This window comes from Augochlora pura, chromosome 7 (genome assembly GCF_028453695.1).
Source record: "Augochlora pura isolate Apur16 chromosome 7, APUR_v2.2.1, whole genome shotgun sequence".
NCBI classification, from domain to species: Eukaryota; Metazoa; Arthropoda; class Insecta; order Hymenoptera; family Halictidae; genus Augochlora; species Augochlora pura.
Window position 1 is genome coordinate 21,741,078 of NC_135778.1, and position 16,933 is coordinate 21,758,010.

General features: G+C 33.0%; 4 protein-coding genes across 6 annotated transcripts; 2 read left to right on the forward strand and 2 right to left on the reverse strand.

Moving 5' to 3' along the window:
• Positions 1-407: 407 nt before the first annotated feature.
• Positions 408-4,462, forward strand: Mgat4a (alpha-1,3-mannosyl-glycoprotein 4-beta-N-acetylglucosaminyltransferase a). Of its 2 annotated transcripts, none has more exons than XM_078184930.1 (10): positions 408-1,104; positions 1,624-2,254; positions 2,324-2,370; positions 2,472-2,782; positions 2,857-2,987; positions 3,068-3,175; positions 3,239-3,432; positions 3,520-3,656; positions 3,772-3,887; positions 3,953-4,462. In XM_078184930.1, the coding sequence occupies exons 2-10, from the start codon at positions 1,721-1,723 to the stop codon at positions 3,980-3,982; spliced, it is 1,608 nt and encodes a 535-aa protein (XP_078041056.1). In that variant the 5' UTR covers positions 408-1,104; positions 1,624-1,720; the 3' UTR covers positions 3,983-4,462. The 2 variants fall into 2 exon arrangements, with proteins under 2 accessions (XP_078041056.1, XP_078041057.1); XM_078184931.1 differs by lacking the exon at positions 408-1,104 and adding an exon at positions 1,117-1,416.
• Positions 4,463-4,601: 139 nt separating this feature from the next.
• On the reverse strand, positions 4,602-8,432 carry Cyp303a1 (Probable cytochrome P450 303a1). The gene is made up of 9 exons (XM_078184929.1): positions 7,855-8,432; positions 7,195-7,446; positions 6,689-7,136; positions 6,362-6,542; positions 6,187-6,295; positions 5,938-6,118; positions 5,741-5,858; positions 5,524-5,662; positions 4,602-5,357 (listed from the first exon to the last, which is right to left on the reverse strand). Exons 1-9 carry the CDS (start codon positions 7,937-7,939, stop codon positions 5,173-5,175), a joined length of 1,698 nt encoding a protein of 565 aa, XP_078041055.1. The 5' UTR covers positions 7,940-8,432; the 3' UTR covers positions 4,602-5,172.
• A 785-nt stretch (positions 8,433-9,217) lies between these two features.
• LOC144472080 (ribosome assembly protein METTL17, mitochondrial) lies at positions 9,218-12,079 on the reverse strand. Its single transcript, XM_078184782.1, has 10 exons — positions 11,989-12,079; positions 11,723-11,823; positions 11,437-11,551; positions 10,806-11,178; positions 10,482-10,641; positions 10,269-10,412; positions 10,122-10,190; positions 9,912-10,047; positions 9,693-9,831; positions 9,218-9,609 (listed from the first exon to the last, which is right to left on the reverse strand). The coding sequence occupies exons 2-10, from the start codon at positions 11,765-11,767 to the stop codon at positions 9,462-9,464; spliced, it is 1,329 nt and encodes a 442-aa protein (XP_078040908.1). The 5' UTR covers positions 11,768-11,823; positions 11,989-12,079; the 3' UTR covers positions 9,218-9,461.
• On the forward strand, positions 12,066-16,360 carry LOC144472079 (solute carrier family 53 member 1). Of its 2 annotated transcripts, none has more exons than XR_013494378.1 (11): positions 12,066-12,203; positions 12,464-12,617; positions 12,684-12,943; positions 13,187-13,448; positions 13,526-13,701; positions 13,793-13,894; positions 13,963-14,200; positions 14,276-14,470; positions 14,542-14,745; positions 14,825-14,958; positions 16,053-16,186. XR_013494378.1 is itself a non-coding variant. In XM_078184781.1 (11 exons), exons 1-11 carry the CDS (start codon positions 12,135-12,137, stop codon positions 16,294-16,296), a joined length of 2,004 nt encoding a protein of 667 aa, XP_078040907.1. In that variant the 5' UTR covers positions 12,066-12,134; the 3' UTR covers positions 16,297-16,360. The 2 variants fall into 2 exon arrangements, 1 of the variants encoding a protein (XP_078040907.1); XM_078184781.1 differs by having other exon boundaries at positions 14,542-14,711; positions 16,053-16,360.
• The last annotated feature ends 573 nt before the right edge of the window (positions 16,361-16,933 follow it).

Genomic DNA, 16,933 nt, shown 5'->3' on the forward strand with positions numbered 1-16,933 from the left:
AGGGTTGTAATGATGTATCAGTGAATGTCATTTGACATCAATATACTATCTATAGAAATAATAAATATGTACAAAAGAATAAATAATTGAAAACTACAGAAAAAAAGTTTCTCCAACTCAAATATTTATATACATACGGTTGTATTTTCTAAAATTGGTACAATTCGGATTGTATTAAATTACTCATTCAACTTCTTTAATTTGTATTATTAGTTTAAACAATTTTAATAATTATAAAAAAGACCAATCATTTATTAGAGATAAAAGTTATTTACCAATGTAACAGTGGGTCATGTACATATTGTGATTCTAATTCTACATTTTTTATTATGTAAAATAATTATTACTAATGCTTATTGGTCATAGAAAATAACAGTCATTTGTGCAAGCATAAAACTGATTTATTGCTATTCCGTCTCATACAAAAGTGTCCAGTTTAAGAAACTGTGAAGTTAGATCCTACCGGTCATCGTTACGAATAACTTTTATCAAAGTTAAATCTATTATCAATTTCTTTTTCACAATTAGAGATAGAAGATTGAATGAAATCAAATTTTATATTTTTTTATACTTCAGAAAAATCATAATAAAGTATCATCAAATTTAGCAACCATATGCATTTATGTAATATTTCTTAGAAAAAGTTGCCGAAAGTTATGTTGATGTTTAAAAATTGTATATTGTTGTTATTATCCGTAACCCTTTATGTCGAAATTATTTTTTCTTTAATTTATTTGTATTATACGAACAAATTTTATATTTCAAAGTTTGCTTGAAAATATTGTACAATATTGTCAAATATGTAGACTTTTCTTATACGTAGACGTTAGATGCAAGGATTAGGGGTACATAATAAAATATGAAAATGAGTGTCATCGAAATAGGACACTGGGCGTCGATTCGCTGGTGAAATAGGTTATGTTACAATACATATGAACATTGTAGAATTCATTGTCACAGAATAGCGTAATAATTTCCATAATTTTGCACACATAAGTACGTGATAGATAGACGCCAAGAACGAAAAAATGTATGTGACGTTTTAATAGTAAAATGAGCCGAAACGAAACCCAAATAAAACGATCGACCGAAACTTCTTACTCGGTAAAGTATATTTTCGTGTAAGACAGATCTGCCTTTTATTTCAATTGCACGACGTTCGAATAATTGATACGTCAATCGAATGATATACAGTGATAGAAAAGAGATAACAGAAAAGAAAAAAGTTTAAAATACAAGAAATTATCGAATAGATGTAGTTTCTGTCTATTTAGGATAAGAATTCTCTATTGTATCGAACGTTACTGCCGGTTTTAAATGTATATTTTCTAATCGATAATGATATTCGTCGAATCTAATATGACGTATTAGTTTTGTTTCAACATTATTTGACGAATTTTTATGCTATTTCTTGAGGTAAATCGATTCATTTCTTTTCCGCGAGGGAAATAGCGTGGAGCATTACAGTTCAATTATTTCTACTGACACTTTACTTGTCTTTGAAATAATTTATTCAAGGATAAAATTTAATGACTTCTTTTCCCATTTAAACATTCTGACTTGCTCAGTTACATTTTTATTAATACTTTTAATTAATGTTATTATAATTAAAATGTGTTCTAGGTTCTTGAAGCTCCAAACTAATAATGTGATAACACCAAGGTCTAGTTATTTTTCTTGAAAATCATGAATATAATCATGTAGAATCCAGTGTGGAAAAATGATGCCTCATTTTGTAGCTTTAACACCTGTACGAAGACGATGTTTGATGATACTGTCCATTGTATTAGTGCCATGTGCAGTTTTAAACCTTCTATCGCCATCAGATTTGCATGAGGAAACAGTTTTGCAAAATAGTATTGCAGAGTTGCAAGCTAAATTGGAGCATTTGCACGCTAAATATGTTACAAGTCAGGAAGAGATAAATTTATTGTCGCATCAATTGTTGCAATTGATAGAGAACAATCACATTTTACCTGATGTTCAATTTTTACTTAATAATAATACAACAAACGTGACCAATATAAAATTGCCATCTATATACAACTTTCTCCCACATTTTTTGAACGACCCTAGTAGTTTACATCCAGCATTTGTTCAGAGTAAAGGACGCACAGGAGTTAGTATGGTACTAGGTGTACCTACAGTTAAGAGAGAAGTGCAGACTTATTTAATGGCAACCCTTAAGAATCTATTGGATAGGATGAGCCCTTTGGAAACAGCAGACACTTTAATCATTGTTTTGGTAGCAGAAGTAGGTGTATATACTATTTGATGAAATCACTAAAAGAATTTTCACTGAAATTATTGCAACTTTTTACAGACAGATTTGGAGTATGTTACTTACGTGGCAAAACAAATTGAAGTACAGTAAGTTATCAAATTTCTGTCGATCATTGATAAAGAATATCAAAGATAGAAATCAGAAATAAGATAATATAATATATTTATACCTTTTAATTGTTTTCCAGGTTTCCAATTGAGTTTGAGACTGGTGTAATTGATGTGATATCTCCATCTGCATCTTACTATCCAGATTTATCTAAATTACGTGATACTTTGGGTGACAATCATCAACGAGTAGTTTGGAGGTCTAAACAAAATCTAGATTTCGCATTTCTTATGTCATATGCTCAGACAAAGGGCACATTTTATGTACAGTTAGAGGACGACATTTTAGCTAAGAAAAATTTCATAACTACAATGAAGACTTTTGCACTACAAAAGATTGCAACCAAAGAGAATTGGTTCGTCTTGGACTTCTGTCAGTTAGGATTTATCGGTACCGTATTATAATTGAATCGCTGAAGGCGGTTAAATGTTATTTTCCGCTTATCGCCTATTTTTTTACTACAGGAAAATTATTTAAATGCGCCGAGCTACCATGGCTAGTCCAATTCTTCTTAATGTTTCATAATGATAAACCAGTCGATTGGCTGTTAGACCATTTGGTGTCAACCAAAGTTTGTAGTCTTGATAAAGATAGTGTAAGCATAATAATATTCTTACAGACATTATTATCAAATAATTTGCCGCACGTGTATTAACTGGTTTTTCCACATTTTAGAAACATTGTAAAATGGCTAAGGCAGAATTGTGGGTTCATTATAAACCCTCTCTTTTCCAGCATATAGGAACGCATTCTTCATTAAAAGGGAAAGTGCAAAAATTAAAGGTGTGTTCGGCAATTTGACATTTTTGTTTACGAATATTTTATGACAATTCTAAATATTCTTAGGATAAACAATTCGGCAAAGTGACGTTGTACTATGCGCATGAGAATCCAACAGCAATAGTGGAAACACGAATTAAACCATACAAACAATACACATTACAAAAGGCCTACAAAGGAGAATCTTTCTTTTGGGGTCTTCTGCCGCAGCCAGGGGACCATTTAAAATTCAAGTTTTCACATCCTATTTTTATAAAAAGGTGTCTCCCTTTTCTATCGGATATGTAACAGAGTTTATTTTACATAATATGTAACGGAGTCTGTTTTACATAATATGTTTCCTTCAGGTACTTATTTAGAAGTGGAAATCCTGAACACCCATCTGATAGATTTTACAACACGACAGTGGAGGTATTAACGGAGTCGTCCGTGTCTCTGAATAGAAACAACAATGATGTAACCGAGGACGGTTACATTATTATAGGTATGGCATCAGAGTGATAAACAGGAATAATTGCATAAAATTTGCAAATTAAGATATAAATATTTATATATATCGTCAACTCGTATTATATTTGAAATTTAATTCATTTAATCAGGAAAATTTGACGTTCTTGGAATTGCTCAAGGAACAGTCGATCCAAAATTGGGGAGAATATTAATACTTCGTTTGACAGTTCACAGCGAAAGTGAAAATTGGGCAATTTTGTCTGAGGTAACACTAAAAAAATGTATATAGAATGTAACAACAGTCTGTTCAATATTTTTCACGTTTTGCAGATTCATATAGTTGAAAATCATCCCAGTTGACCTTCGGGAAGGGTGTACCGAAATTATGTTCGCCATCGCTTACAGGGAAAGTACACGTAATAAGTTAACGATTAAATTATTTTTAGTTCGATGTTTGCGCGGCTATGCGTCCGTCGACTAGGTTCTAAATCGAAAGGAAAAAGTGATTTATTTAATGCCGTCCAACGGAAGGAAAAAAATTGCTTGAACCTTGTTTTAGTAAAAGTTTTATTCATCTTTTCTGATGGATTTTGTAAATGGATTTGATTCTTAAAGAAATCAATGTTATGCTATATACATTTGTATTATATTACGATGGCGATCCGATTTGACGCCATGGTTTTTTATTGTCGAAATTTTATTCCATTTTATTGGGGATTAGTATTCGAAACGATTTACTAAATTTTTCGACCATATTTTTACCACTTCTCTAATCTAAACAGTACCTGTGTAGTCAATATGTATTATTTTGTTCATTAAGAATCAAAATATGAGCTATAATTTTACACGTGTTTCTTGTGAATTAGTTAGAGAAATGAGAAGCAAACTCTTTTTGTGATCTGAAGCACAATGTTCTTAATATTAACGAGAGTGCAGTATACTTAACACCGCGATAAAATTAAGTGCCAGACTATTTTAAGAGAGAGATCTATGGATCGTTACACGGAAGAAATGATCTTTACGCAAAGAGAAACAACAAAAGAAATATATATACACACACACACGTGTTTATAATATGTTTACTTATGTGCAATTCATATACTTTCTGTAATATATTATTAAAATTGTAAAATTGAAGATCTGGATTCGGATCTCAGTTAAATTTTAAGATGAAAAATGGTGATATGAAATTTGTATTGTTCTCTTACATGTATTATTTATTTCGTATTGCTTCTTATACGTATATATATATCTATATATATATATATATGTATATATAAATATATACACAATACAATGTATTTTCATATAAAATAAAATATATTTTTCTGAACAATACTATTGACTTTCATAGAAGCCAAGATTAGCTTAATGATACAAAGATGAAGTCAGTTACACAATGATAGATACATATTGTTAAATAAGCAATTAAAGAAAATGGTGGCACTATTTACAACAGTCGATAAGATCTATTAAAAAACAATTACAAAATAAAGTTTCGATTGATATTTAATTAATTAAATGTCCTAAATTGCTTAGTGAAATGATCATTACGTTCTCAAGGAAATCAATACCCTGTATGGTTTAGGACCAGATGTAACACCATCAACGAAGTCCTTGGTTGATGGTTTTTTTTCCTCTGGCACTGTAGAAAATGTGAATTCTTGCAACAATGCGGTGGTTATGATAAATAAATTGCTTCTGGCCAGGTTCTCTCCCATACAACGATGTCTCCCTATCACAGTAAAATAATATTGTACCCTATACCAATCAATTGAAGGGTCAGTAATAAAAAGGCAGGTGATATTTTAGAAAATAGTTCTTGCCATTAGTGCCAACTTTTTTAACCAGACCCTTCAATTATATATACTTCATAGTTAATTTTCCGACAGTGTACACACCAATGCTGAAGGGAAAATACGTGGTCGGAGTAACAATGTTGCCCTGTTCATCGATAAATCTTTCCGGTCGGAAGTTCTCAGGGTCACCCCAGGACTCGTCCATCAATATTCTATTGAAGTTCACGATCAGCATTGTATCCTGCAACGAAATTCATTAAATAATTATACCCGAAATAATAAAATATTTAATTCGATATGATAACATCAAACCACAAACTTTTGGTATTTTGTGGCCTAATATAGTGGTGTCTCTTAGAGCTCTATGGGGTACGTTCAATGTGCGGCCCATGAACATCCTCAAGGACTCTAAAACGATGGCGTTCAGGTACGGCATACTGGAACAAGTTAGTCTCATAAAATTATATGTGCATGATTAAAACGCATTCAAAATGTTTGTATACAGTTATTATTTACTTCTTTCTATCCTCCAATGTCGGAGGTCGTTTCCGGCCAATCACTCTGTCGATCTCTTCGTGGGCCTTGTTTTGCACTTCCGGCAAGAGGACAAGGTAGAGAAAACAAAAGGCGAGGGCCTTGGATGTGGTCTCGGACCCAGCCATAAAAAGATCCACGCAGATGGCAAGTAGTTGAGCCTCTAGATCAAACATTTCACTCGTCAAATAAGTATAATGGAAAGTAGTTAACATAATTGTGACTATTCACCTGAAAACGTACTGCTACATTTGTTCGATTTGAGAACAGTCAGGTACACGTCCATTAAATCCCTGGGCGAGTCAGATGTGAAGGTGTTCTTGTGATTTTCTAATTCGTCCTACAACGAAGTCATTTAGTTTTGTAAATCATTAACGCACCTGTTGTTTGTCCCTAATTATTTTACCTTTAAGAATTTCCAAAGCTGCTGATGAGTTTCCAAGAAGGGTTTGTAACCGGACATTTCCGGCGCGATGAACCTCAGAATCGGAAAATGGCCGAACGGTGCTCCGATCATATCGATCTCTGTTAGCAATTTTGTCAGAATCCGTTGGAGATAGGTCAATTCTTCGTCGTCAACATTGAATCTGAAGTCAGAGATTCCTCTAGTTGATAAAAGCTCTCATTAATTAGTAAACTGCAGATCTTCATGTTGATTGGAAACGTTTAATGAAATGCATAAAGGTCCACAGTCTACTAGTTGAAGTCCTTAGAAACTTGTAGAATAAACAACCTTTTACCAGCCATCATTCTCCAGAGAGTGTTCAAAACCGTGATCCCGAACGCGTCATGCATTGGGACCACCACTCCAGGATTGGACCCTGCCATCGCTCTCACTTCTGCATATTCATTAGCATCTACGTACAAGTCCGCAGCTCTCAATTGCTTCCTTGTATTAGCGCGTTGCTCGGATTTCTTTCTCGCGTCTGTTTCGATTAACTTGTACATCTTCTCATCATCGTATCTATCTCCATTGCACTTAGTCTTCATTTCCACCCTTTGCGACTGGATTTTACCATTTACTTCGATGCTGATCTGTTTCTTGAAGTGCTGGACCAACCCTTGAGCCTCTTCCTCGATAATCGTGGCCATACTCTTCCGGCCAAAGCCGAATTCACGGAGCTGCTTCAGGACGAATCTTCGTTGCTCGATCCACAGATTTTCATCGACCACTATCAGCCCTGTTATAAACAAAGTTAATCAACGGTAGTAAAAGTGGATTTGGAGGAGATTAAGTACCTCTTCTTTTGCCGAAGGTTCTCGTCTCGTACACAGGACCAATCGGTCTCCCATCGCAATCCTCGTCAGTGAGCATCGCCCGAATGCTTTCATGATCATTAAGAACTACAATACGATCGGTTCCGATTTTCAGACCCACAACCGGCCCGTATTTCTTGCAGAGTGCTGAACAAGTTTCGAACAGGTAGCCAGTCTCCTCGCGAAGACGCGCGATCTCCATTGCCGAGCCCAAAATCGGCCACCATTTCGGACCTGAAACACGATCTTCCCCGTTACGCAAACGTTAACTGGTTCCCCCTTATCATTCGCGTCACTTTCGAAAAAACGACCGGAAATTTCCCTTGAGAGTCGTAGGAGGGAATATTTACGCGAGAAAGTTCACCGTTTTCGGGCACGATGGAGACGTTCCGGTTTTACAGCATCTATCTTCGACTGTTGACCTCGATATTATTATAATTTTATATTGACGGAAGACGATTTCTTTTCTTGCGCAACATAAGACTTTTTTTGCGTAATAAAAAAATCATATTTTAAGGAAATCTTTGAAGCATTATTAATGCTAGCAATTAACTAAGAATTATGCTTTAAGGGTCCGATTTAGCTCAGTTATCTTAAACGAAATTACTAATGAGTTTCCTAATTGAAATAAAAATTATGTACCTGGAGGATATCCTTTCGGCTTTCGCGTTCCCAAATAAAACAGCAAAGATAGCAATATGATCACCAACAACGCCGTGTAGAACATTCTACAAAAAAATTAAGCGTCACCATATATTAGGAAAAATAATGCATGTAATAGACTTTATAATTTGCTTTTAATAACTTCTGTTGCTTTTTATTTAGTGTCACATGGTACCCTAAAGTATTGTACACCGGAGAATTTGTCAATTTTCGCTTAGAAATATTGGTTTCTTAGAGTAGACTATTTTCATTGTTTTGTAATACCTGTTACGTTTTCTGTCATTATCGTTATTTGCATATAATTGAATATATGGTGAAGAGAAATACTATACATTGATGATCGTTTTGGAAGAAGGCGGCCGTGTTTCGCGCACTTGAGAAAGAAAGTGAAACACGTCGATGTATGGGAGAAAGTTGCACGCGGAAGAACCGGCGCAAACACTCACATTATTTCATAACTTCTTGCGTAACGATGCACATTTCAAAGTGTTTACGAATTTTGAAATGTGCCCTCCTTTCGTTTAACGGAAACCTTCCAACTTTAAAGCGGTTTTCGAACTGGCACAAGATTTTTAATAGTGGCTAAGCATTTCTATTTAATTTTTAAATTTGTGTAAGACTCATAATTATAAAAAGAACAGTAATAACTCATATTAAATTATTAAATAAGAATAGAACGTACTTAACACACAAATATACATGTTTTAATCATCCATTTTAAATATATTTCACAACTATTATTTTTTAAGTTAGCAAAACGCAAACAAGAACTCATAATAACGAGCTAGCCACGCATCGCGCACTTCTCTTTCAAGTGTTAATATGAATTTAAAATTTAATTTAATCATCATTGGTTTGTGACAAATTGGCAATGTTCACGTTGATAATAAATTCCACTCTGTACAAAATATATTTTTTTCTGCTGTCAAATTATTAAGTTGTTAAATACTTAATAATTTCAGAAATTTACTTTTGCAAATTGAGTCACATGGTTTGAAAAATGACCTTCCAGTGATCCCAATTTAATCCTTGGGTCATACTTACCTTGTACTCGGAGAAATGTACTTTTCTCTTCCATGCAAACTGGACTGGCGGTGGACCGACCCGCAAACGGCTTTTAAATACCCCTCTTCGTCACCGTCGATTTTTTTATTTTGCGGGCAGAAGTTGTTGAATAACACCACAGAATGTAGCACAATATAGGATCACTGCCGGCTTTATCGAAATTTCGCTCGAACGGGGTCATCACGATCATAATCCTCGATTAAACATTACTTTACAAAACCATAAAAATGCAAAAACTAATAACTAGTCAATACTATAATGCTTCAAAGTTTTTAAAACGGCTTTTAAGAATTTTATTTTGTTCTTTGTTTAATACAATGTCTTTAGATACTGTATAAAATAAAAATCAATTGATATAAACAGTTGTGTTAATTAACAGTACATAAAAGGAAATTTATTTACAAAAATAATTTTTCTGATAATATTTCTACTAGATAAAAGGAATTCTTTATCGAAAAATTGAATGAAGCTATGTATATACTTATATTCTTGAACGATAGTTCTGTAATAAGAATTTATGTTTATTTGGATTCTCCGGTAGTTTCTTCTACATCTGTTTCCTTTACATCGATAGATTTTTCCGCTGTCGGTTTTCTAGTAATTTCTTCTATTTCTGCAAAAGGCAAACGGTCACCCCATTTGCTGCATTTTGCAATGTTGTATATGATCCTGGAGAATATAAAGTGTATCAATTCAATGCCAATAATTATTTAGCTCGCTATATATAATCTGATTTGTGTTTGTAAACAGACTTTCCGTTTTTCCATTTGGTAAAAATGTATTCCTGCAATTTTCCAGAAGCTGTGCACATACGACAAATGGAGTGGTTTGAACGATTTAATACTGGCCTAACTATTCTTGGCCACCTATTGTCATCTTCAGCTCTCTCTCCTGTAATTGAATACTTGAAAATTAAATGCCTAAAAGAGTTTAAATTCTATTAAATACTTCAAAGAATATTCGTTAGATACCTTTTTTGAGCACCACATACGAATATCGTTCACGTTTATATTCAGCATTTTTGGGAAATGGTAACGTTAAGTAATGCAGCTCAAAATTACAAGGAGTTTTGTCTGCCGACCTAGGGCATTCTAAATCGTGTGGACACTGAAACAATTGTACAATGATTTAATATATTATTATAAAGTAACTGTTTAATAACCGAATATAAAAATACTTACAGGTGAAAATACGTGGACCCCGGAATTCTTGTTATACATCTGAATGAATTCTCTAGCTTCATTGATTAACTGTTATTTAAATACAAACTTTTAGTTGTTAGATATATAAGCAAAATGATGAAATAAATTTGAAGATTGAAAGTTTACATCAAACCCAGCTTTTGTTCCTTGTTCTACAATGACTAAGTACTGCAACGTCTTTTGCCAAAGGTTCGCAATCAAATTGATTCGCGATTTTTGGTTTGGTAATTCAAATAGAGAGTATGCGCTCACTACAATGTCATATGCTGGCTATAATACAAAGAACGTACATAAAAATACAGAAAAACAATTGTATAGTATTATAATATATATTCTTACAGATTTAGATGCAGGTAGAAATTGTCGATAGTAAATATGTTGGAAATTAATTTCGGGCTTTATCCTTTTTACAACATATGCAGACAATTCATTCATGTTGGCAGAAGCATCAACACAATAATATTCTTTAATAGATTTAAGCCAAAAATCGGACGCTGCCCTGTATGAAATTAAGAAAGCATTTCTTGATACTCTTTTAGCAGTAAATTAAAAGTTGAATATTTACAAGTTTACAAATATAAAATAATTTTTTAATAAAATTTAGACATTACTAGTATGGAGTTTAGTACTATCCAAGGCTTAGAATACCACATTGTATCTTACCATACAGTTGTTCCAATACCAGAACCAAAGTCAAACAATGATGTTGGTGTAAAATCAGTGTCTCTGATTTTGATTTCATTAAATATTTTATACAAAACGCTATACTCTGGTACACTTCTATTAATTAGGTATGCTAATCCAGTTTTTGTATCATAATGAATTGGAGCCCAATTGTAAACAAGAGTGTCGTAGAGTCTTTTAGCTTTCCTATTCCTTTTCAGATCTTCCTCTTCTATGTCTTCCCCAATACGGGATCTAACTATCTCCCATTTTTTTACTAAATCATTCTTTTCTAGCGGAGCATGTCGACCATGCAGATGCAAAGCTAGTACTTTAGCATTTTCGTAAAGATCTGTCTTCTTTACATGTTCATCTTAAAAAGATTTTCCTATCATTATTTAATGTTTTAAATATTCAAAAATGTACAGAGTGCTTTTTTTCAAGTTTTACAATGAATCTTCCAAATTACATATTATTTGAAAAATTACTTTTGACAGGCTTACCTTTGTTTCAAAGTAAATTTTGATTTTCTAATGAAATTTTTTAATAAAGCTTATGAAATAAGGACTACCCAAAGAAAACTTCAATTGGGCACTCTGTATATAAATATTGTTACTGTCTAATTCGTTACCTCTAATAAATAATCTAATCACTTCATAAAGCTTTTCAGGCTTGTTTACTACCCTAGGCTTTATTATGCCTTCATGAAACTTATATGAGACCTTCAATTCATTTATTGTTGAATACTGTTTAAACAAAGTAAAGCAGTGATTAATTTAAAGATTTTTTTGTTAGATTAATCGATTGCAAATTTGTTACTGCTATTTAACAAACGAATTCAAATTTTTCTGTATTGTAATCATAGCTTCTAATTATTTAGCATTGCGTTGTGTTAACAATACTAATTATTAAGTTACCAGTCGTAATTGTCGATATCTTGCGATCGTTAGTCTAGTCATCATAAACAAACTGTTCTTCGTTGATTCTTTTGGATGCAAAAAAACTTTATCAAAATGTTGTACCTAAATAATAAATACATAGTGAAAAATATCAATTAAATGCTTAAAAATTGACGTAGAATGAAAAGTATCGAAACGTCACTGTGTAAGAATTTTCAGATATATGTACTTGGTGTTGTGAGAGCACTATACAGTACTCATAACCTAAACGAATTTTCTTGCAGGTACCTTTTATAAATTCAATTTGTTCTTTCCCAAATAACTCGTTATGATACCTCTTGACGGGTTATTCGTCTTGATAATTATGGTTTATCACATTTATTGAAGTACGAATAGTATTGTCATCCAATCATTCAATTTTCAAGGGAAAATGAAATTTGCAGAGCACTTGAGTGCTCACATCACACCAGAATGGAGAAAACAGTACATAAATTACGAGGTAAAAATAAAATTTCAACACAAATTATCATTGTGGCATTAAATTCTTCTATTATGTTGCTAAATCACATTAATTTTCTCGATGACAATCCTCCAAAACTTAATTTTCCAATATTTTTCATTTCTATAATTATTTTTGTAATTTTGTGTTAAATAATACTTGAATTTCAAAGAATATCGTAGAGCAAATTTTATGTGAATATTTACAAACAAAACGATCCTTTTACACATTTGTTTGAAATCATAATTTCTTTTACATAGGAAATGAAAGCTCTGCTATATGCAGCAGTAGAGCAAGCACCATCGGCAGACACAACAGAATCTCATGTATTGGAGCGTTATTTTAATAAATTTGATGAGAAATTTTTTCATTACTGCGATAAGGAACTAGCAAAAATAAATACATTTTATTCGGGTAAGTTATATCTTGTATATTAACTTCCTATCATATTTAAAAATTCCCTATTAAAAATTTCTTTAGAAAAACTAGCGGAAGCTACACGCAGATTTGCAAGCCTGAACAATGAGCTCAGTGAAATTCTATCAGTCTCAGAAGATAAACAAGGGAGCCGCAAGTCTAGATACCGTAACAACATCCTGCACAAAAAACCAGTCTCAGCACGGAAGCACCAGGAATTGAAACTAGCCTTTTCAGAATTTTATCTGTTCCTCATTTTGCTCCAGAATTATCAGAATCTCAATTTTACTGGGTTCAGAAAGATACTAAAAAAGCATGATAAAGTATGTTCAAACTGGATGCATACGTATAGAGTATATTCCATAATTTTTGCAGCCCTGTTTTTATTGATAATGGATTTGAAAAGTGGCAAAACATGGTGAACATCTTATCCATGATAATAATTGAATATTGCTCTGTGGTCTGTGTATATCAAAGTTAATAGGGATGGATATATTGCATAATTCAATTGGTATATTTAAATTCAAGTTTATAATATTTGATGAAGAGCTACTGTATATTTTCAGCTTTTAAATATAGATCTTGGAGCAAAATGGAGGGCAGAGCATGTGGATACAGCATTGTTTCACACGCACAAGGATATAGACAGGCTTATTGCAGAAACAGAAGCATTGGTCACCAGGGATTTGGAACAGGGAGACAGACAACGTGCCATGAAACGTTTAAGAGTTCCTCCATTAGGAGAACAACTTTCTCCATGGATTACATTTAAAGTTGGTATATTTTCCGGGGCTTTCATCGTGCTTCTCATAGCAGTAATACTTTCAGGTGAACAAATATTTATTATATTGCATGTTATTTTAGATATGTCATCATAGATCTCTAGTAGCAGTTATGTTTTGTAGGTATACGGTATAAAGATAACAACAATTGGCGAGTTTTATGTAGACTTTATCGTGGACCGCTTCTGATGATCCAGTTTTTTTTTCTTATGGGAATAAACGTCTATGGGTGGAGATCTTCTGGCGTAAATCATGTCTTAATATTTGAACTTGATCCCAGAAATCATTTATCCGAACAGGTTGTTAGCAATAGTTAATACTAGAATGGTATATATATATATACTTATAAACAAATTTTTAAATATGTATTAATTGACAGCATATTTTCAGCACATTATTGAAATGGCCAGTGTCTTTGGGCTCGTTTGGTCCTTGTCGATACTGGGTTTCTTGTATAGTGAAACCTTGGGAATTCCGCCCTTCGTTCAACCTGTAAGAATTTGTACTTTCTCATGTTTCTTCAAATGAAGAATAGAAATAAATGGAATTATTTGTTGTAGATGTTATTGTATACGTTGCTAGCAGTATTTCTATTTAATCCGACAAAAACATTGCGACATGAAGCGAGATTTTGGGCGCTTCGAGTTTTGGGAAGAATTTTCTGTGCTCCATTTTTTTACGTTGGTTTTGCTGATTTTTGGCTTGCTGATCAATTGAACTCTCTCCATACTGTCTTCTTGGACTTTCAGTATTTTGTTTGCTTTTATGTACAAAATTCGTCTTGGACCAGTGTCACAGGTATATAACACATTACACTGTGTTCTGAAAATTAAATTTCTTAGAAACTGCTGATTGGAAATGTTTTTGTTTTAGATGCAGAGACTTGCATAATGCGTGAATTATCTATGAGACCATTCGTGGCCTGCTTACCAGCTTGGTTTCGGTTTGCACAATGTTTGCGCCGATATAGGGACACGAAAGAAACCTTTCCCCACCTTGTGAACGCAGCAAAGTACGCCACCAGTTTCTTTGTAGTAGTTTTTTCGTATCTACATTTGACTAACGCTAGTAAGTTTTCTTTTTAATCGTCGATACAATACAAGTCTTCGAAAGTTCTTAGTAGCTATTTCTTTTCGCAGAGTATTATGTAATGTCGACTGAAAATCCTTATTTTTACTTGTGGATAACTGCAAGCATAATGAGTTCTTGTTTCGCTTATACGTGGGACGTGAAATTAGACTGGGGCCTGTTCGATAATAATGCAGGAGAGAATAAATTTCTTAGAGAAGAAATCGTCTACTCTTCTCCAGTAAGTTTGGTGCATACCACTATAACAGTAATTGGTAGGGTTGTATTTCTTAAGTGACCAATTTTTTTCTTTATTAGAAGGGACTAATTAATGCTAATGCAATTGTGTTGCAGTATTATTACTACTTTGCTATAATTGAGGACTTTATTCTTCGTTTCGGCTGGGCATTTTCCTTATCCTTAACTGAAATGGGGTATGTGCATGCAGATCTCATGGTCTCTATTGTTGCCCCATTGGAAGTGTTCAGGTATGTTAGCAGTAAGTTTGCGTAATTGGCAATAATTATATTTTTTGTAGCCTTTACTATGCATGATATAGTGTTATTTTCAGCTTCATATATATTTTTGCTTGCATGTGATTAAACATTAGTCGCCATTTCAGTCTCACCTGGCCTACTCAAACGTATGTCTTCGAGTGAAACTAATAAATTTTAATACAGAACTGTATCGTTTATTTTATTTTTATTCCCACTTTATTTATTCCTATATAATATTTTATAAGTCTGACGTAATGTTCACTATTTCATTTAATCTATTATTTTATTTATTGTTTACTAAATGTATACAGGGTCTCTTTTTAAAAATTGGTCTTCATACAACGGATATCAGGTCCGTCCAGAACCTCAAGGAAGTTTCATTAAATATTATAGTATATTTGAATGGTCCCTTGTTAATCTTGATGGATAGATCATAAACATATAACATCATTTTTTTATTTTTTCCTATCATTTTATTATTAAATATCATTTTGTCTAATCATAACAAGCAACCTTACTAATCAGTTGATAGAAGGTACATTTGGAATTACTTTCGTCTGGAAAATGAACACCTGTACAACGTAGGAAAATTTCGGGCGGTTCGGGATATCTTCATAGGGCCGTATAGACATGAAGAAAATGAACCAAGCGTAGCGATGCACCTAATGGATCGAACAAATGACGAAGTTGATGATCTCAAGAAATTCCATGATCGTTGAAATAGGCATCTTGTAATTCAGAGATTTTATTCTTACGTACAGTTGATCAAGCAAATTTACAATATAAGAAAGGACAATTTTTGCATTTTGAATACATACATATTATGTTAAATATTACACTTTCATTCATCTGAAAACATTAGACTTTTATTATACAAATATTCTGCATGCATGCTCTTTAGCATGTTTAGTTATAACAACTAGAATCATATATTTGTCATTTATTGTAATATTTCGGGGGGGGGGGGAATCATAATGATTGGTTTCACGCCATTTTTAAAAATCGTCTATCATTTGAAAGTGATACGTATAATATAATACTTGCAGAACGATCGCGTGAAGTAATCGATAATCTTCCTTCTGCAGGAGATTCATATGGAACTTTTTCCGGTTGGAAAACGAGCATCTGAACAATTGTGGCAAATTTAGAGCAGTCAGGGATATATCTGTCGCACCTGTTGATTGTTCCGATCAAACGCAAATATTGAGAATGATGGATGCAACGGATGGTGTAGTGAATCGGAAGAGAAAACAAAAATTGGCAGAGAAAGTAAAACCATTACGGGCTCTCTCAAAAGGCGAATCTTTGCTTGGCGATATAGACACATAACCCCCCGAAAAACATTTGCAATACAATGTAAAAACATTAAGTAGTTGAATTCAGTTTGGGTTAGTGGTCCGCGCAAAAAATGTTCTGACCAATTATTCCATAAATACCCTCCATATAAATAAATTCAGAAAGTATCTATTACCATTTAATTACATTCGAAAAAAGTATTAAAATCAGAAATAGTTGTCTACTTTGAGGTGAATTCGTTGGAAACTCTTGGATAAATTTCTTACTTTTTTATCCTGTAGACTGTCGGCATTTTTCCACTGCAAATATAATATTTTTACTCGGAATATTTGTACATATATCGATTTATTCTATCGCGTAGAGTATCTGAAATTTTATAAATGGTCACAACTTTAAATAGTTAGCTTTCAATTGATTAAAACTGTTGCATTTTCAACAACTATAATTCAATATATATTTATTTTCAATGTAGTATATGTGTGGTATATGTATTACTAGCAACATAATAAACTTAATCTAAATTGTAACAGTTCAATTCATTTTGTTTTTCCGCTTTTCTCACCATGTCGGTTCACATGTACCAAACTTAGCTCTGGACCGATCTAACCTAATCTCATTCATCTGCTCACATAAACAGCGCCACCAATCACGTAGATACCACAGTTGCAGT

Coding starts and splice junctions, on each gene's coding strand:
- Mgat4a (XM_078184930.1), top strand. CDS start 1,721: ATGATGCCTCATTTTGTAGCTTTAACACCTGTACGAAGACGATGTTTG. Junction 2,783..2,856: donor CTGTCAGTTAGGATTTATCG/GTACCGTATTAT, acceptor TTTTTACTACAG/GAAAATTATTTAAATGCGCC. Junction 3,657..3,771: donor GGACGGTTACATTATTATAG/GTATGGCATCAG, acceptor TCATTTAATCAG/GAAAATTTGACGTTCTTGGA.
- Cyp303a1 (XM_078184929.1), bottom strand. CDS start 7,939: ATGTTCTACACGGCGTTGTTGGTGATCATATTGCTATCTTTGCTGTTT. Junction 6,543..6,688: donor AGAATGATGGCTGGTAAAAG/GTTGTTTATTCT, acceptor CTCTGACTTCAG/ATTCAATGTTGACGACGAAG. Junction 5,859..5,937: donor ACATTGGAGGATAGAAAGAA/GTAAATAATAAC, acceptor AACTTGTTCCAG/TATGCCGTACCTGAACGCCA.
- LOC144472080 (XM_078184782.1), bottom strand. CDS start 11,767: ATGATGACTAGACTAACGATCGCAAGATATCGACAATTACGACTG. Junction 11,552..11,722: donor GATATCGACAATTACGACTG/GTAACTTAATAA, acceptor TTGTTTAAACAG/TATTCAACAATAAATGAATT. Junction 9,610..9,692: donor ACCAAATGGAAAAACGGAAA/GTCTGTTTACAA, acceptor TATATTCTCCAG/GATCATATACAACATTGCAA.
- LOC144472079 (XM_078184781.1), top strand. CDS start 12,135: ATGAAATTTGCAGAGCACTTGAGTGCTCACATCACACCAGAATGGAGA. Junction 12,204..12,463: donor AACAGTACATAAATTACGAG/GTAAAAATAAAA, acceptor TCTTTTACATAG/GAAATGAAAGCTCTGCTATA. Junction 14,712..14,824: donor AAATCGTCTACTCTTCTCCA/GTAAGTTTGGTG, acceptor ATTGTGTTGCAG/TATTATTACTACTTTGCTAT.